The 21,442-nt window shown below is 37.6% G+C and overlaps 1 protein-coding gene across 4 annotated transcripts in view; it reads left to right on the top strand.

The window, feature by feature from the left end:
- Positions 1-21,239, top strand: part of atn1 (atrophin 1) — a 91,030-nt gene extending 69,791 nt beyond the window's left edge. For 3 of the 4 annotated variants that reach the window (XM_028810031.2, XM_051931697.1, XM_028810032.2), the window contains 4 exons: positions 2,894-3,893; positions 9,845-9,988; positions 19,878-20,046; positions 20,202-21,239. In XM_028810031.2, the coding sequence (XP_028665864.2) occupies positions 2,894-3,893; positions 9,845-9,988; positions 19,878-20,046; positions 20,202-20,235 (1,347 nt within the window). In that variant the 3' untranslated portion in view covers positions 20,236-21,239. The remainder of the gene's footprint in view (positions 1-2,893; positions 3,894-9,844; positions 9,989-19,877; positions 20,047-20,201) is intronic. The other variant, XM_028810033.2, reaches the window with a different exon arrangement.
- Positions 21,240-21,442: the final 203 nt, after the last annotated feature.

Raw genomic sequence — 21,442 nt, 5'->3', positions numbered from 1 at the left:
GGCCACGGGGAAGACCCAGGACACGCTGGAGGGACTATGTTTCCTGGCTGGCCTGGGAACGCCTCTGGATTCCCCCGGAAGAGCTACAAGAAGTGACCGGGGAGAGGGAAGTCTGGACATCTCTGCTCAAGCTGCTGCCCCTGCGACCCGATCTCGGATGGATGGATGGATGGATGGATGGATTAATCCCTAAAAATGTTCTTGCATCATATGATCATCAGCTGTAGGCAACTAACATAACATCTTTGTTGTCAATTAAGTTTATTCTTTATATTTAACATTTAAATGCTTGTACTCACACAATCTTCAGAGCACTTCAAGGAAGAGTGACAGACTTGAGACTTCTCTGTGCTTTGTGTTCATTAAAAAAACGCTGTCATCCTGTTTAAATGTTGATTTAAAACATATTCATGTGAAAACATTATATACTTTGTATTTTTCATTTCTTTCAGGTTTTTTCTAGAGAAACCAATTAAGGTACAATATTATTGGTAACTGACTTCTGACAACTTTGCTGACTTCATATCTATATCTTTATCAGTCTAAAAAATCCATATTGATTGAACTCTAATTTCCAGTCAATTGCTTTTTCTTCAGTCAATTCATGGTGGGAAGAGTGGTGGCTCTGAGGCTAGGGATCTGTGCCGGCAAACAGAAGGCTGCCTTTTCAGATCCAATAAATGCCTGAAGTGATTCCACTCCATTGGGCCTCTAAGGTTTGATGTTGACCTGCATCCGGCCCTGTAAGAAGCCCCTCCAACTTGCAAGGGAAAATTTGGGGATTGGCACTCCAGCCACTGTAAAAAACCTCACACTGTTCCATTCCTGCACTTTGAGTACTGAGAAAAGCGCTATATAAATGTAATGAATTATTATTATTATTATTCCATCCGAACTTGTGTGGTGCTAAGGTGTCACCCTTTGCACTGCTACACTAGGGTCTTAATTGGGATCCTGAGGTGGTTTGTCATGTGGTGGGTGCGGCAATGTGTTGTGTTAGTGCATGTTTCCAACCTCTCTGTCTTCAGGGACAGGGTTAACAAAGTAGTTCTTAAAGACTTCAATAAAGTTGAACCATCAGAATTCATTTGGTTAAATAGTAAATCATGTACTTGAAGACACCAGTGGAAAATAAACGGAACGGTGTTCATGATTGAAACTAGAAAGTTCTTTTTCACACATTTACATCATTTAGCAGACGCTCTTATCCAGAGCGACTTACAACAGTGCTTAGTAGTCTATGACTGTTCTTCAGTCTTTAAGGCTAGGATTAAATCTACTGTCATTAAACAAACACACACAGAAAGTACTTACAAGTAGCTGAAGCAGACACCTTGACAACTTTTCCCAAGAATCTAGGTGAAATATTGGGAAACCTTTACTATTAGTTAACCAAATGTGCTTGTTTTACTGAATGTTCTGTCTTCATTTCTCAAGCTTATGTTTTTTGTTGTTTACATTGGGCTTGGTTCCACATCAGTTATTGCTGCCTCTGAAAGGGTCTGGTCATATGAAAACCCTGATCTCAGTGGTGCAGAATGTAATCCAAATCTTGATCATTGTAATTTCAGAACATATATTGGCTAGTAAATGTGTTGCTTTACATCTGCTTTTTCGGTTTACGGGATACATTTTATTTTGATCTTGGAGGTACGTACCATAAAGGTTTTTTGTATGAGTTGACTTTTTTGAGTTGACTCTTTTTGTGGGTAAAGTGCTATTTTCAAAGTGTGAACCTAGAATTGAGCATGTAAGGTGTACCAGTATTAAGAGGTTGCTAACCACAAACTATTCAGTGTAGAAAAGATGGGGAAATACAAATTTTATAAAAGAAATATTTTTCAGTCAGAGCAAAGAAGGTTGTTTTTTTGCATTCTACACAAAGATCACAACACAGGCTCATACTTTGATGCAGTGTGAGAATGACCATTGTAAAAATATTACTGCATCAACAATAATACCCTTTCATGCCATGTTGATTTCAACCTCTGTGCTTGATTCTCATATTGGTATTTGTTGATTTAAGACAATGCAAAACCACATTCTGTATGTATTACAAAGGTATTGGTTCCATAGTAAGAGGGTGCAGGTGACTGACTGGCCTCCCTGCAGTCCTGACTTGTCCCTAATTAAGAGTGTGTGGCACATTTTTAAATACAAAATGTAACAAAAAACCATTCTAATTCACATCGGAAGACTTGTTTGCAAAGGGAATGATAAGAATCTACACCTGAAACATTCAATAAATTGTTATATTTAGTACCTAAACATTTATTAAAGTGTTGTGAAAAGGAAAGTCAGCTTTACAAAGTGGTAATTTTTTTTAATGCTAAAATTTTCTTTGAAACTTGTTGCAAGTATCATAATAAAAACGCTTTTGAAAAAACAATAAAATTCATTAGTCATACCAAATAATGGGCTTTTAGATTGCTTTCAGACCATAGATCATTAACTGTAATTTACTAATCACTGCTTTCTCTTTTTATTTGCATTTTCCTTACTGTTCCAGCTTTTATGAGTTGGGGTTATAAGTTGATAATATTATACGTTAAAAATTACCAGCAAATTAAAATAATAATTCGTATCTCCAATAAAACTAGGGATAGAAAATTAGCATGTACTAAAGCTGGAGTAAACGTCTATTTTTTAAGCTTTCTGGAATCAGAGTCAGGTGATTTTTCAACAAATTCACAATGCTGTAAGCAACAACGAGTGATTGTTAGCTTACTTTTCAGAATTTGGATTATGTATCTTCCTAAATGCTGGATTACTAGAGGATATTGAATACCTGTTTGTGTCTGAGATATTATATAGTAGATATTTTTGCTTCAGCAGATCCATCTTGGATCTTCATTTTTTATGTCTAAAGTTATTTTTATTTTCACCCCCACAGAAGGAGAATCGTCCATCTTCTAGACTATTGCCATTCTCTGGTTCCTTGCCTCAAGCCCTTCCCCCTGGACAGCAAGCTTCTGGCTTAAGTGCGACATCCCTGAATATGTTAGTTGAGCATCCTACCAACTCAAATTCAGCTATGATTGCTAATCCAGCCTCTTCACTAACACAGACTTTACTTTTGGGGCCTCCTCATCACCACCCCTCTATACATCGACCACCTCAGATTGAGCAAATTCTACCAACATCTCAAGGCTCTGTAGCCACAGTTCCACCATATCTTGGACCTGACACGCCAGCCCTGCGTACTCTGAGTGAATATGCCCGTCCTCATGTGATGTCACCTCACAATCGTACTCATCCATTCTTTGTTCCACAGTTCCCTAATACGAGTCTTGGGCCTCATCCAGATGCTACTGCAGCTGCTATTCTTGGCTTCATTTATGGAGGCTTAGAAGGTGGGCTACCTCCAGCTCACCCCTCTGCACGGGAGAGAATGAAACCTGGTTTTGAGTTCAAGACTGAAAATTTTGCTGCTGATCTTGCCCACTTGGGTCCTAATCCACATTCAGCACTCCTGTTGGCAAGCGACCCATTGTTTAACCCAAGGAATTTGGCACATCACCCCCATGCCCATCCTGCCTTTGTACACCCTTTTCCACATCCTCAGCTTCAAGCACAGATGCATGTGCATCCCAGCTCCAGCACTGCTGCTGCACTCCATCATGGAACTCCAGCCACTCCTCAGCCACCAGTAGGAGCACGGATTTCTGCAGATCCAGAGAGAATTCCTCCAGGTGCAGCACCAGGAAGTGGTTCAGGACCTGCTATTGGATCAGGGAGTGCACCTGGGAATCCCAGCACAGGAGCAGCTTCCAGCTCCACTGGGGAACCCCTGGGAAGACTGCAAATGGTGAATGTTACTCCCCATCATCACCAACACTCCCATATTCACTCACATCTGCATCTGCATCAGCAAGATACTGCTCTACATGCAGGTAGGCATTCTTTTTCATATTACATTGGGAGATTGCATCAAAAACATTGTATTATATTGTATACCTCAAAAAATGGTCATTTGCTAGACCCGTTAAGTTACTTTCTTTATTCAACAATATAAGGCTTTCATGATTAGCTAACTTAATATCTTTAGAAGCATATGTTCAATATTTTGTCTTATTAACCAGTACAAGATGAATTTGGTACCTATTTTTCTCTTGATTGCTTGGACAGTGTTTATCAAGAATGATGCTATATTGACTAAGTACCATTAGGTTGATTGTTGGTATGAGTATATTACCTTAACAATGAAGTTATCCAGAAAACAGACTGCTTATGCCTCATTAATTTATTTAGACCTTTTACACTAAACACTTTTTATGTTAGTTCATAAGCCATCCAAACCCATTACACTTCAGTATAGTTTTACTTCTCTTATCATATGGTGGTCATTATGACAAAAGGCAGAGCAGGACAGACCATGTTACCTATCCTCAGCACTTTTTTTTCATCAACTTCTTAGGAATTTCCAGATGCTCCCAGGAAAGCTAAGGTGTTCTATGCCTCCAGCATGTCATGAATTTGGCCCTTGGTCTTCTATCCGTGTGCCATGGATGTATACTTTATGATGTAGGCATCGAGGTATCATCCTAACTATATGCATAGTCTACCTCAAGTAGCTTATTGTCTGGGGAAGCGACTCCCAACCTCCCCCTTCAACCCTGCACAGGAACCTAATTTTTCCACTTGTACTTGATATCTTATTATTTCAGTCAATGCCTAGAGCTGGAAAACACAGGCAAGGACAGTAGACTGGCCAGTGTATTGAAAGCATTATGCAATGATTTAGCACCCATTTCACAACCACACACTGTTACAGTGTCTGCAGCACTGTTTTCACTGCACTGAGTCACAGTCAGAATCATAGTCACCTTTAGCTCCACCTTTATCAGCAAGACTATAAGGTAATTGGACTTCTCCATTTATGGTAATTGCTCAGTTTTTACCTGAAGAGAACAATCCAATCTTTTTCAGTAGAAGACCATGACCTCAAATTTGGAGGGGCTAATTCTAAATCCAACTGCATCACAAACAGCTTTGACCCATTCTAGTGTACAGTCTCATGAAGAGAAGAGGGTAACATCATCTGCAAATATCAAAGATGCAATTCTTAAACCTTAAAAATAATGTTAACTGCAAATATCAGAGATTACAACCCTTAGATAGATAGATAGATGGATGGATGGATGGATGGATGGATGGATGGATGGATGGATGGATGGATGGATGGATGGATGGATGGATGGATGGATAGATAGATAGATAGATAGATAGATAGATAGATAGATAGATAGATAGATAGATAGATAGATAGATAGATAGATAGATAGATAGATAGATAGATACTTTATTAATCCCAAGGGGAAATTCAATTAGGTTTCCAAACTAGATACTCTCTAAGCTATGACTGTGCCTTGAAAGTCTTTCCTTGAAAATCAATTATGAATGTAGTGAAAAGTCAAGCAAAATGACACCTTTTATTGGCTAACATAAAAGATTACAATATGCAAGCTTTTGAGGCAACTCAGGCCCCTTCTTCAGGCAAGTAGATTACATCTATTCTATTCTATTCTATTACATCTACATCATAAATTACATCTTGCCTGAAGAAGGGGCCTGAGTTGCCTCGAAAGCTTGCATATTGTAATCTTTTTGGTTAGCCAATAAAAGGTGTAATTTTGCTTGACTTTTCACTTGAAAATCAATAACAGGAGTGGAGACAAGATTCACTAATGGTAGAGCCAAATACCTGTGTTGAATAAGCTTAATTTACAGTAAGGCAGGCAAGCAACTCTTGCTACAAAAATATGGAAACTAAATGTTAAACAAAGTACTTGAAGCGCCTGCAACAGCATCCTATGGGGTACATGGTTGTAAATGTTTTCTAATTCTGCAAAGAACATGTAGACTGGATTGCAAAATTTACACAATCCCTTAAGTACCTGCACAAGGACAAAGGGTTGCCTGGCTATTTCATGTCCAGTACAGAATCTATATTACTTCTTTTAGATCTGATGTTCAGCTATCAGATACAGTCAATTTCAGAATCTTTGCATTTGCCCTCCCAGTGAGGCTGAGAAATATGATCTCTTGCTCAGTGGAACACGTCTTTTTGTTTCCCTTTTTCAACACTGGAGACCACCACTCTAGTCTTCAAGAAAACACATGTAAACCACAGCCCAAAACATTAAGCATTTCCAGTAAGATCTCATCCACCTGGCTTTGTCACTACAGAGCTTTGTAATAAGCACTGTGCATTCAGTCACAGAATTGGATGAACCCAATCCCATCCAATGATTCTTACACTGTACCCTTTGAGAAAGACATATTCACCTGATTTAGGAGTTTGTCAAAGTACTCCAAAGATATGTAACACGAAGTATGTGTTTTACCCAAGGTAAAATCAACCTTGTGGTGTTCTAATCACCAGGATCTTAATTTTTGGAAACCCATTAAATTTTCCCTGCTTTCCATTTCATTGATAATAGTAGCTGACCAGCCAAAAACAACAATTGGATGTTCAATGTATTGAACAGGTATGAGGTGCACACTGTGAAATCTCATAATTCCACATTACAATCTTGTATGGTTCAAGTGAAAAAAGTGCTTCCACCAACATAGGTAATATCCACTATTTCTATAAAGAAACAATTTTCCATTTTTTAAATTTGGCTTTTCTTTTGGGTCTCCAATATTTCAAATACACATTAGCAGCTATTCAAATGAGAGATTTTAATTGTGGAACAATTTATTGTCTAGTTTTAGTTGAGAGCTGTACTATGCAAAAAAGAAAGGAATCACCTAGTGGTATGTTTCAATGTGTATATGTATGTGCCATAAATTAGAGTTCTCAATTTGTTGAGACTAATTGAACTGAGGAAGTATCCTTATTACATGTAATTGAATGACACACTTTTATCTATGGAGAGGGTTATGAATTCAAATTTGACTTTAGTTGAATAAAAAAAGAAAATAATAAAGTGCAATCCCTAACTTTTTGCAAAAAGAGAAAATTTAAAAATTACCATATTGTGAGGTAGGTACTGAGATCACACTGAATCATGTTGTCTTTGTTCTTACCTTAATCTTTACAGAGGCATTGAAAACATTGTCAATAAAGCAGAATGTTTTTGATTAACTATCGGAGAGGATAGAATATTATATTTTGCTTACCTGGCTTTAGACCTGGCTGAAGTGAACAACAGTTTGAAGAATAAATGTCAGAGAAGCATGAGTAAGTGAGATACTTATAGAAAAGAAAAACATGGCCTTTACTACCTATGAAATCATTTCAAATGCTGAGATTCTTTAACACTAGAATTACCAAACGCTACGAAAAAACTTGTAAATCGTCCCATCTTAAATCCCTTCGCACCTCTCCATCAGCGTCTTTTTTCTTGTAAATGTGCCTATCGAGACGAGCAGCAATCAGCCTACTATCCCATCCCCCCACTGCTGCAGAACGGGCACAATGTTCTCCCAGCACATGCCTCGAATGTCTGCGAGTCAGGTACCTAGAGATGTATAGGGAAATAATAGATCGTTATTTGGAACACATTCATTTCATGTGTGTTCCGTTTCTACAATAATCTATGTAAACACATCGTTAAAACAGAAATGTTTTTCATATTTTAGTAATAAATGACAAAATGAAGACATAAACTGTTGTGAGACTTGCCCGGACACCACCAGTCGGAAACCACATCTTTATAAAAAGCACACTTTTATTATTCATAAATAAACACAGTTCCACACAGAACACAATGCACACAGCAATAATCACCACTATATCTCTCTGTCTCAGTCCTTGGCCGCCTTTCCTCTCCTCCAGGGAGCTTTGTCCTACTCCCACCCCCGACTCTGGCTCCCAGACTGTAGGAAGGCACCACCTTTTATCCCTGCCCGGATGTGCTCCTGGTGTCTGATGACGTCCATCTGGCAGCATTTCCTGGTGTGGCGTCCCTGGCAGGTTCCTCTGCCATCTTGCCAAGTGTGGTGGAAGTAACTATTTTCGAGTCCTACGAGGCTTGAGGCGCCCCCTGGCGGTGGCCACAGGTCCCAACAGGCCAGAAGCTTTTTGTTCTTCTGCCGTGGTCCTCTCCTGCTCCAGGGCGGTTGCCCCCTCGTGGCCCAGAACCTATTCCTGCCACCTTCCAGTCCTTTTAGGCATCCCGGCCAGGTAATGACCCAGGCAATCTGCCACACTGTATAATGTGTGAAGCCTGAAGTTCAAAGGTGAAATAAATACTTTCACAAAAGGTACAAAGATGATACAACAGCTTCTGTGGCACAGCGGTAAGAGCTTCTTTTTTTTTTTTTTTTCTGGTATTGCTGTTTTTAATAACTAGTTGTTCTAGAATGACGAATGCAAGCAGCATACTGTCCACAGTGGACCAATTATCTGTGGTAAGAACTTCTGACTTGTAATCAAGAGTCCCTCCGGTTCTATCTTGACTATCTCGTATATTTGCCATTTTGAGTAGTGAGCTGCTCTTATTGTTAACACTATACAATAAAATCATACATTTGATTTGCGACTGTAACAGTCGGTTTAAATTTGTAGTACTTGTAAAAGTTAGCGTTTTTTTTTCTTTCACTTTTATCCTCTCAGTCACAATCACGATACATACTACAACCACCCAGGGATCTGACGCTATTAGTTTTTATTTGGAACTGGGAATAACTGTAGATGTGAGTGGTGCTTTGAGAGAATGGAACTGGAAATTATCTGATCTTGATGGATAAAAGCTGACACACAAACGCTGGTGAATCTGCCTTCTTGGTATCTCATTGTCAGTTTTATTGAGTGTTCCTGCTCACGCTGAATTAGTATGCACCTTATGGTCCATGATGTTTAAAGCTGCACTTGCAAAAAACAGAGACAGATGATGACGAGGGTTCTACATCGGAGAAAGAATCCACGTCGCACTTTTGCCGTCACTGTATTTTGTATATAAAAGCCAGATCGAATGTTATTTACCTATTTACCCTGATTTAATTACTTACTTCCTACAGTGTAAAGTCACAAGTAGACTGCAGAGCTTCCTGTGTTTGATCGACACGGGCATGTTCAAAAAATACATTTGTAATTCCACGAAAAGTGCATGCTGACACTTCATTTCGCAAGCAATGGCACGAGAATGCAGTCAGACTTCTTTTTTGGGCACATACACTGTCCGTGAGTGCATGTGTTCCAAATAACGATATAGTATTTACTCTATACAACTGTAAGCAACTGACACACAGGTAAACAGACTTGAGCTGAAAAAACTTTGTGCGGTGGTGGGGGGATGTGATAGCAGGCTACTTGCTACTTATCGACACATTTACAAGACAAAAGACGCTGACGGAGAGGTAAGAAGGGATTTAAGGTGGGATAGATTTGCAAGTTTTTTCGTAGGCTTTGGTAATTCTAGAATTAAACCTTCATGTTTCACTCAAGATAAGGTGCAAAAAACAAATATTGTTAGCTTTTTGTATTTAGAATATTTGGCGAGATTTGGATCATTAGTTTAACCATGTGCATAACAAGCTTTGTATTACAATCATTTGACATCTACCCATTACTATCATTGTTAAGCTAAAGCAGTGAGTAGAGTGTAAAGAATATAGGTTTTTAGATGCGTCAGTTACATAAATAAAGTGACAATGTCTTTAAGAAAGTCATGTTGTTTGAAGGACAAAAATCATTATTATTAGATTGGTATCTGTTTTGTCTGGTATGGTGTTACGAAGGAATATACTGTACATCATCACAGAATTGTAGGTTTTCTGAATCTTAAGAAATAGCAAGTAGTATAAATGGAAGTGACATTAAATTCATGTGTATGCAGTACTTTGATTCTGAATTAAAAATCACTGCTGAGATTTTTAAATATATACTTTCCAGCCTCAGCAGGAGTTCATCCCCTGATAGACCCCATCACATCAGGTTCACATTTGGCTCGGCTGCCCTACCCAGCAGGAGGAATAGCAAACCCTTTGACTTCTCATCCTCTTCATGAGAGTGAGGTGCTGAGACACCAGTTGTTTGGTGAGTCTTTTAACTAGTTTTATTTTACCGTCTAAAATATTACCTTAGAGTACTAAAGGATGCTTTAAAGCCCTTCCGTGGTAAACTATGTGAAAATACATAGGCATTTAATAGTGCAAATTTCCCATAAGTAGGGGTGTGCAATATTGACAAAACAATCTCAATATTTTCTGGGATTTTGTCCATATCGATAAGTAGATGATATTTTGCATCCTTTAAAAATGTGTTTGTAAAAGTATTCACTTGTAAAAGTTGACTCACTCTTTTTAATAGAATATTAACTCTTGCTTACTAATGATATTATTGGAACCAAAATATTTAAAGAAATACACCACCCAAAATATATTTTATGAAATTCTACTTACCCCGTGTAGACTGATGTGGTGGCCAAGAAAAATTTTTATTCTCATGCTTTTTGTAGCAATTAAATATTGAATATTCAAACTCAATGTTGTTGATTAAGTGATCAGTGCTGAAGAGAGACAAAGAATGTGAAAAAGTCCATGGAAAAGAGGAAAAAAAATCTCACCTACCATATGTTGCATAACCCACCTGTCCGATATCCATTTGTATGGTCAAAATGGCTTCCTGAAAATGTCTGCATTGATTGTAAAACCAGAAGATGAAATTCCCACAATGCACTTACATGCAAATGAGGATAATCCACGTCTAGCAATTAAATCTAACAACGTAGATTACGAGGCTGGTGGTGTCTGTATCATGGCAAGTTTAAATGAATGACTAAATGAAGTTAACATTGCTGTGTAGTTGGAAATGCAAGCAAAAGTGTTTAACATATTGTATCCATAGACACAATGCTAATCTAGACTCTGTTTGCTATTATAACATTTAGTGATGCAATAGTCAAAGTGATAGAAAGATACTGTAGCAGTCAAAGTAGCTATCTCTTCTGTCTCAGTACTCATTAAAATGTACAAACCAATCATTAAGCTTCAGTTATCTTGTGCTCCTGAACTGATAACAGCAATTTCATCTTTTTATTACCTTTCATTGTCATTGCTCTCTCCCTGAACCCCAGCAGTTTAAATTGAAGGGGCTGGAGGAAGTGGGGGCAGGTGTTTAGGGAGAAGCCCCGTGGGTATAGTCTTTGCAGCACAGGATTTCACTGATATTCACTACAAAGTTTTTAGCAGGTTGTCCTTGTGCGTTTTTTCTCATTTGAGAATGGCGTCAGGTCTTGTCGAACTAGACTACATGACACAGTGAATGTAGATGATACATATTGCAAACCCTACCCATAAGTATAAATGTGTTAGTTTGACTAAAATATACACTAAATAAATAGTTGATTGGTAGCTTTTCCCTTCAGGCACATAAGTACCTTAAATATATGGGGACATGGATTATGCCACTAAGATTGTGACTTATTAAGATACACAATTTCTGCAGAGGGAGCCCTCTGTGAAAACACAAATTGTACAGGTGTTCAGTTAAACTGAGATCTGCAGACTTATGTAAACTTTATTTTCATATGTAAACTTCCATCTTCATATTTCTGGAACAAATCTTGAATTCTGGATCAAAGCTGACATTGTTTGTTAAATGGTGAAAGAAATTCATCTTGCCATAAACAGTGTTCACTTCTTGGCTATTATATTGTACATGAGTAATAATGGAGCTAGGTTATGTCTGTAAAGTCCTTCTGAACAATCGCACCATTAACCTGTAGTGTGGCACGGTGATGCAGTGGTAGTGCTGCTGCCTCGCAGTAAGGAGACCTGGGTTTGCTTCCTGGGTCCTCCCTGCCTGGAGTTTGCATATTCTCCCTGTGTCAGCGTGGTTTTCCTCCCACAGTACAAAGACATGCAGGTTAGGTACATTGGCGATCCTAAATTGTCCCTAGTGTGTGCTTGGTTTGTGGGTGTGTGTGTGTGTGTGTGTGTGTCCTGCGGTGGGTTGGCACCCTGCTTGGGATTGGTTCCTGCCTTGCGCCCTGTGTTGGCTGGGGTTGGCTCCAGCAGACCCCGGTGACCATGTGTTCGGATTCAGCGGGTTGGAAAATGGATGGATGGATGGATAACCTGTAGTGTTAATATTGAATTATTTAGTTTATGGGATTGCCATCAAAGTATAATTCTGCAAAAATGTGGACTGAAACATAAATTCAGGTTTGTCAAACTAGGATGGCTTTTTCTATTGCACAGCTGTCCCGTTTGGTTCTTTTTTCCTTGATTTAGCAATGCTTATATTTGACTTATTCTAGGAAGCACTAGGAACATAGTTACCTGCTGCACCACCACATGAAAAAGTCATATTTGTTCATTTGCTTATCAGCATAATTAGGTTATGTTATTACTTAATTGATTTTTCTCTGTTTCTCATTCCTGCTGACAATAGAGTGGTATCTAATAAATTATTAAAATGTAATATTAAGTGTATTGCAATAGATACTGTAGATGTGTGATTTAAAAAAATACTGTTTCAGCCTTATTCTTTGAATTGTAGCTTATGTTTGTTAATATTTTTAATTTTTCTTACGGATGAGAAAAGTCCATATAATTTTCCAAAACTGAATGGTAAAAAACTAAAGGTAGATGTCTTCTCCTTTTTCATAAGTTGTAACCTGTCCTGTGGCATGAGCTATGAAAAGCATAACAGAAACATTTTGCAAGTATAGCAATTGAATGATAATTTTAAATCTTGATGATTTAATGTTATCTTTGTTTGCTTTGCAATACACCTTGTTTTTTTATTTTAAGTGAAATACAATACAACAATGACTATTGAGTTGGACAGCCGACTTTAATTCACAACAGTGGAGGGAGGTAGCACGGGGTTGATGAAATGTTCCAGATCACAAGGATTTTTTAATTAATGAGGTATATAATGTCAGTATTTTTCTGTTGCACACAAAGACAGCAACTGTGAGAAAGCCTATGGTAAAAAAATGTTACTATTTATTTCTTGAATTGTTTACCAAACACAATTAGAAATATATACAAAACTTTCCATATAATTGTCATATTGTTGGATATACTGCAGAAAGATACATAACATGCATCACACTACAAGAACACTCAATGTCAGTGTGTGCAATGGTGTCAAGTAAATTATTTTGAGATTTTAAAAACAGTGCTAAATGATAGTGATGCATGGGATCTTGGTTAACTTTTACATTTTTCCACCAGAAACCAGCCTTATATGTGGCACTTTAGAAAACCTACATTCTTTCACACCATTTGACACAACCATTGCTCGTTAGAAAGTAGTAAATCTGCAGATAAAAAATGCCTGCTCCTTTAAAGCACACATTCATAGTTGAAATTATAAATAAAATGCTAAAAGACGTGTAAAATTGTCACGCTGATGTTGTGACCTAGAGTAAAACATATTGTCGCAACCTTCCATGTGAGTAGAGGAAAACAAATCTCAAAGTAAAGAAGAAAAAAAATAAATATGTCGTAAATATGTCAGAGATAAAAAAGTGTGTCTTGGAATTTTATAACACTATGGAAAAGAAATAAGCAGTACTGGCTATAGTGTTTCATTTGGTGGGTACCTTCTTTTTTTAAATTTATTTTTATATTTGACCTGTTAAGGGAGGCTTTGTAACCCCATCATGCTGCATTATTTTAACAAGATGAAGTAGGACTCTTATTATTATAGTTTTTCTCCATTGTTCAAAGGTATTTTAGAAACAGTAGTGTATGTTTTGAGAACAACTGACACAAATAACAAAATTGTGCTTCCATTTGCCAAACAGCAAATGCATGCTGAAAATTTAATTCACATAATTCTTCCTAAAGTAAACAAAATGACATAATGGTATATAAAAAAAATAATATTTCAACAACTGTTCACCACAGACAACAAAAATAAAAAACAACCATTTTTTCCAAAGCAGTACGTCAAATCAAACATCAGCACCAGCAATCATTTAATTGTGGTGCAAAAAACTAAAAAGTCAATCAGCAAAACATTAATGAAGAGTGATGTTAACTAGGCTTATCTGCCATTTGCATTAGGCCATAAATTTTCATGTACATTACACCTAATATCAGCCTTTGCCAGACAACTTGGATAAAAAAGCTTTGTGTGACAAATCCAAGGTTGGCATGCCTCTGCAGTGACGTCATCACAGACTGCATCAATGGCCTCAATGAGTGTGACCTGAACATGTGAATTATGGTTATAAACCTTCCAAAACCATGCTGAAAAAAAACTCCTCAATGGCATTGAGGAATGGGGAGTATGGTGGAAGATGTACTATTGATATCCTTGGATGGGTTTGGAACCACTTGTGAACTCCTGCTTGTGACGATGTGGGTTCTGCTCCATGCTCCTATCCAGCTTCTGGAAGCCCTCGAACCCAACACTGTCGGTAATGTCACTGATGAGCTAGGCAGTGAAGACATCAACCGTAAAGCAAGGGAATGGTGCAAAAAGTGCTAAGTGCTTTTATTAAAAAATCAACAAAATCAAAATGTTCAAATAAATAGTGCAGTGTTTCTCAAATAAGTCATTAAATAAATAATCCAATAAAACTGGTGAATCCGTGGAGGTTGAAAACACAATAGAAAAAAAAAATCCTTTAAAAACCGAGGTTAAAATAATTGCTGGAAGAAGTCTTTCATTAAAACTAAAGCCAGGTGCGTTCTTCTACTGGCGGCTCCCTTGCTTCTTCCATTCGGACCCCGCAACAGGGGAGTCGCCCTACCAGCAAATGCAGCTCCTTCTTTTCTGCTCCGGTAGCCCTCCGATCCCTGGCTACGTCGGGCTCCACCCAGACCGAGACTTGGGTCAACATGCCCAAAACCTCCACAACTCCCGCTACCTTCTGCGCCAAGTCACTCTAGCTCCTCTAAACTGCTCAGCTGGAGCGAACACTTCCAACACCCCCCTCTGAGAGTTGGCCAAACACTCCTCTGGGGCGCTCCTACCAGCTGCACTCCACTTTAACAGAGCCTGTTCTTGCTCGTGCTCTCACTCGCTCATTCACCAGTTTTCTCCTTCCTGCTTCCTTCTTCTTTAACCTCCCGTTCTCTTTTTCTTCTCTCCTTTTTTTCTTTTTCTCCCCTCCATCCACCTCGCGCTTCTATTAAATATTACGGGGACGTGGATCAGGTGTGACAATTAGCAGCTCCCTGCAACAATTACGGATGCGGACGACTCCTCACCTGTACACTCGAGCGAGGACCGCCCACATCACGAATCACCCGGGAACCACTCCGGCCACACTACCACGCCCCCTCTCTAAGCTTTGAGTGTGGCGACTATTTATTTAAAAAGTGGCCTTTTTGACTTGAGCTGTGGACCCACTATACCACACTGCTATGATGGAATCTCACATTGACCCATATGATGACAAAGTTTTCCACCTTCATTGCTTCCCCCTCCGTTAATCGCTCTGCATGCCCATGAAAGAACATCAGGAGATGAGCTGCATTATAGACTTCAACAATAGTATGACGATGTATGACATCATTTTGTCCTATTGCACACAGTGTGATGTGACCAATCAAATTTCAACCACCTCTCCTTTTTTGGGTCAGATTAAAGCCTGCTTCAACTACAAAAACACATTTCCATCTCCATAATTCTTTGGAAAAGAAAAAATTTATAGTACATACAGTTTAATACTTTTAAACAATGCCACGATGCGTACTGTACAATAAGCATGAATGCAATACAGTTTACTGAATAATACAGTGAATTGTGGAGTATATTCAGTAATGTATTACACTGACTAAATAAATACAGTAAATACACTGTATAACATGATTTCATGAAGTCCACGCATACCTGAACATACTGAGACCTCAGCTCTTTCACTGTGGCACTGTTCCATTCAAATGGTATCTTATAGACCTGCCTCACTCTTACCAAATTCCTTTTCAAAAGCTGGTCAATAGTAGCCAGACTTACAGTGCTGATATTTTGAAAGACATCCTTGTCTTGAATGATTTTCTCTTTAATGTCTTTTAGGCAAAGGACATTGTTATCCAGAACCATATTTACTATAGCAGTCTCCTGTTCAGCTGTAAATTTTGCCCATCTGCCACCAGCAGCATATGGTGTTCTCTCTACCCTGAGGTGTGCAAAAATCGTATTTTTCATGGTAGTCAAATGTTAATACAAATGGAATATACTGTATGCATATCATTTGAAGTATGTAATAGACTAAACTGTCAATGTCAGGACATGGTTAATTATTTTATCAATAATTGTTGCCCTTATTTTATTTTATATACAGTATATTTAGTTTGTCTGTAAAGACCCCATCCAGATCTTCCACTTTGCAACTGCACACCCTACTCTTTTCTTACTCCTTCTGCTTCTATTGTGTTTGATCAAAGTGACTTACCTTGCGTGTACTTTTGTGTGTGACTTCAAAATGAATTGTGAATCAATAGCTTTTGTGACTCTGCAGTCTCACAGAGAGTAAACAAGATTACACAGCTACAAAAGGTTTATCTAGATTGAGAAGATAATGAAAGGACTAAAAAAATAACTCTTAGGTGACATCTGTACTCTCTGCCGTCATTTGTGTAAAATATTTGGCAAATTGTGTTTTCCATTTGTTCTGTGAAAAGTGAAGTAAATGAGAAATCATGCAGGTTTCAGTGAATGTATTTAGAATTGTCATAAGTACATTAATGCATTTTCAATATTTGACATTTTATGACATTATATCTGAACAATGGAGAAAAACTGTAACTGAGTGTCACAAATGTTTTGGGGATATACAAAAGGATGTCACAAGCAATACCCACCCATAGCAAGTATCAGGGGCCACATTCTTGCAGCCAGCACTCAAGGCTTTCATCAATCACATCTGGTCATAACATCCATTTCTCATTCACCCTACACCTCCATGCTGAAAATGATTCTTATGTTTGGTTGAGCTGAATGTGGTGGCAGAAGCATCATGACCATCCTTGGGTAGATTTCAAGCCAATCTCTTAACATGATTGGATTGGTAAAATCAGCATTATCCCAGACTAGCACAACATTTCTCAGGTTTAGTCTGACCACCCTTCTCTCATTCTCAAGAATGATGTCATCGTATAACCCATACAAGAATAGCAAAAGTTATTGTTCACTTTTTTTCATTTGATTACATGTTATGCATGCCCTTAGCCTCTCCCACACTAACTACAGTGATCCCTCCTTGATCGCGGGGGTTGCGATCCAGATCCCCCCGCGGAAGGTGAAAATCCGCGAAGTAGAAACCATATGTTTATATGGTTATTTTTATATTGTCGTGCTTGGGTCACAGATTTGCACAGAAACACAGGAGGTTATAGAGAGACAGGAACTTTATTCAAACACTGCAAACAAACATTTGTTTCTTTTTGAAAAGTTTAAACTGTGCTCCATGACAAGACAGAGATGACAGTTCCGTCTCACAATTAAAAGAATGCAAACATATCTTCCTCTTCAAAGGACTGCGCGTCAGGAGCAGAGAATGTCAGAGAGAGAGAGAAAAGCAAACAATCAGAAATCAATAGGTGCTTTTTGAGCTTTTAAGTATGCGAAGCACCATGCGGGAAGCATGTCGCTTGACAAAGCAGCTGCAAGGAAGGGAGCAATGTGAAGGTAGTCTTTCAGCATTTTTTAGACGAGCGTCCGTATCCTCTTGGGGTGTGAACAGACCCCCTGCTCACACCCCCTCCGTCAGGAGCAGAGAATGTCAGAGCAAGAGAGAGAGAGAGAAAAGCAAACAATCAAAAATCAATAGGGCTGTTTGAGCTTTTAAGTATGTGAATCACCGTGCGGGAAGCATATCGCGCAACAAAGTAACCACAAGTAAGCCCAGCAAGGAAGGGAGCAATGTGAAGGTAGTCTTTTAGCGTTTTTTGAGGAGCGGCCATATCCTCTAGGGGTGCGAACAGCCCCCGTGCTCACAATATATTTGAGGAGTTTTATTTAATATGTAATACGTGCTCTGATTGGGTAGCTTCTCAGCCATCTGCTAATAGCGTCCCTTGTATGAAATCAGCTGGGCAAACCAACTGAGGAAGCATGTACCAGAAATTAAAAGACCCATTGTCCACTGAAACCCACGAACCAGCGAAAAATCCGCAATATATATTTAAATATGCTTACATATAAAATCCGCGATAGAGTGAAGCCACGAAAGTCGAAGCGTGATATAGCGAGGGATTACTGTATCACCACATAGCCAGAACATATACAGGCACAATATTACTGACCCCAGCAAGCAAAGTCTTTGTGAACAAAACACTTTTGCTAAATAACACAATTTTATTTTTTTTTTTAGTGGCGGGAATAAGCATTCATAATAATTCATATTATTTTTTTAAAGCAAAACAGGTATTTTTACTTCATTAAAATAAGTATTGCATTAAGTTACTTATTACTTTGAAAAGAAATCTCACTATGTAGCACATATTACTTTTAACGTGTTTCCCCAACACTTCTCACCAATTGTCCACAAGTTGACACACATATAATATGTATGACTCACATATAAGGTTACAACTACTTTAAAAAATTAGCAGGTTATATATAGAATATGAGAGGAAAATAGCACAGGCTGGATTAGAATGCTGATGTTGGGAGAGTAAAGTCACTCAACTTAGGGTACCGAGTCAGTTTGATCTATTCACAAAAGGTTGTTGGTAAGAACACACAGATGTTTCTAAGGGGCTTACTTATGAGGAGTCACATCTAGTTAAAAAACAATTGTTCAATCTGCAGTGTTTTTTATTAAAGTATTCATGCGGCATTCAGACATTAAAGTTAAAATGTGAACTCCATATGTCATCATCTTATACTGTATATTAAATTATAATGGAAAACCAGGAACATGTGTAGCTCAAACTAAAAAGATGTATGCCACACAATCCAAAAACAATTGTGAATTATAAAACTAAATACTAACATGGATTTAGGGTTAGTTGGTTGTTGAAGTATATGCTACACCAGTTAATACATATATTACTGTATTGCAGTGCACAATGTATACAGTTAACAACCAGTATGTAGCTTAGTGCAAATAGTTTAATATTCCTGGATTCTGAAAATTTTAGATATTATTCTCAGCTTTATATTAATGTGCTGCCTATTTTTTTTTATCCCATTCATTACAATGAAGAAATTGACAAAGAAAACTGCAGCACCCATATACAAAACAAAATAGTATTGTAGCACCATGAATTAAATAATCACTAAGATCAGGAACATTATACTACAAAGGTAACTGCTCAGAAATGTACCCAGCTTAAGGAAACCCAAATTCCCATGTATACTTGTACAAAACAACATCTCATAACAATATTCTTTTAAAATGTAGTTGTCAGGTGCTGATCAAAAGGATGAGTAACAAAATTTCTCTGAAGAGAAGGACATAATTGTGAAGAAAGATCTTCATTTTTTATTTAAGAAACTTGCTGTGAAGGATGAATATATGATTATTTATTGCATAATACACATGAATGACACATTCATTAAATTGTTGTAACCAAACCAACAGCAAGTAGATCATTTTAAGAATACATGTAACTGTACTAATAATAATAATTAATGAGGTAAACGTGGAGAAATTCAAAAGGATTAATGTTCAGGACACAGAAATTAGTGAATATCTAACATGCAGAGATAATCAAGCTATTTTCTTTGTGTTTCTCATGCCATCAAAACTCAAAGAAAACTTTTTTGCCAGGCTCACTTTAGAAAGCTATAGATTAAGATTAGTTCTACAGATACCAGTAACAGGTGGGTAAGTTGATTTTCCAGAAAGGTGAACTTATAGTATTTGATTTGCATGCATGTGTCTTAGGAAGAAAAAGTACTTGATTAATCCTCTCATTAAAGTTCTGCAACATAATAAAGGTAACTACAAGACATAGTGATCATCATTGTATTATTTTATGGTAAAAAGTGATTCTTTGTTTTTTTCTAGGTGCAACGTTTCGAGATCTTCCGCCACCTTCCCTGCCTCCCCAGATGTCTGCAGCTCATCAGTTACAGGCCATGCAGGCTCAGTCTGCTGAACTGCAAAGACTAGCACTTGAACAGCAGTGGCTCCACCACCACCACGCTCTTCCATCTGCACAGGAGGACTATTACAGGTGACTGCAGCATACATTTTATATATTCATATAAGTGAATTATCAAGTTTTCTATTAGGGATGTGTTGCAATAAATTAAAGATTATTATTTTTTATTAAAATATGTTCTCTTTACATAATATGTTCTCTTTACATGCTTCTGTTTTATTTTTCAGCCATTTAAAGAAAGAAAATGATAAAGCCCTATAAAATTGAAAAAAAAACCATCCAAAAAATAATGCAAACAAGGAACTTAAAAGTAGGAAGAACATGCCACACATTGAAGGGTGGAAGCAAACACAGCGTGTAAATGAAGCAGTGGGAAGGTATTCTGCCAGAGTGAGAAAACAGCTGTTTTGAGCTCTTTAAATTAACTTTATATAAAGCAGCTGGTTTAAAGGTCTAGCCTGCACTGTTAGGAAACAGTCTTTTTGTTTTATTTATGTATTGTATTTATTATTTTTATTTTTATTAAGCACTTAGTCGACTCTGAAGTACCCATCTCATGTGGAAATCTTGCATTGCTAAACCTGTGGACAGAAAGACGGGAATGATAAACACAACTACAAGTATACATTTCAAGTCCACCTGGCCGGGGCACAAATAACTGTAACAGCTATGCAGAAGTGTTTGTTGTTTAAAGTCAGGTGGATACAAGATAAGAGACATAAGGAGAACAACCAAGTACATGGTTTTGGGTATTTCTGAGTTAATCCTTTCACCTTGCAGTTATCCTTTAAAGAAAAATCCACCAAAAAAAAATCAGTGGGATGATTTTTTAAGTTACTGATCAGGTATTTAAATAACAGTAATTAAGGGATTTTTTCTTCACAGTTGGTAACACACTCAAGACACATATGGCTCTGTACAGTTCTGGTAAAACCAAATATAAACATTATTTTTACTTTGCATTTAGCTGTTTGATATAAAAGTGTCTTTGCATAAAATCTGTACTGCTTTTGGAAAAAAAAATTCTGGTATCTTGGTAATTCCAGATTTCATTTTTGCATTTTTATTGCTGTTAATTTATTTGGATTCTAGACAAAGAGAATATCTTATCTCGTCTTTGACTGGATTTTTCTTTTGTAGTAAAACATAAAATTAGGTGTAAATCGGTTTGTTTCAGTTATAAAGTGTTGTGTTAGCATAAAAATGTTTCGCTTTAATTATACCACACAAATAAATGCTGTTTTTATGGAATTTATAAAAATGGATGAACATGGTGGGGGTATGACTATATTCATCTTATTTTCCATAAAATGTAGAGACAATTTGAAGATGTAATTGGTTTTGTAAACACAGTTTGATGCATGTGAAAACAGATGGCCCAGGGTGAAGTCTCATGCTTGACTTTTCTGGATGTTTGGAAATGCTGGGGTTGTCAATAAACAATGCTGTCTAACGAGGAGATGAATGT

The sequence above is a fragment of the Erpetoichthys calabaricus genome, chromosome 9, assembly GCF_900747795.2.
Source record: "Erpetoichthys calabaricus chromosome 9, fErpCal1.3, whole genome shotgun sequence".
Taxonomy (NCBI): domain Eukaryota; kingdom Metazoa; phylum Chordata; class Cladistia; order Polypteriformes; family Polypteridae; genus Erpetoichthys; species Erpetoichthys calabaricus.
The sequence above is the reverse complement of the archived record's forward strand: the minus strand, read 5'-3'. Positions and strand labels throughout refer to the sequence as shown.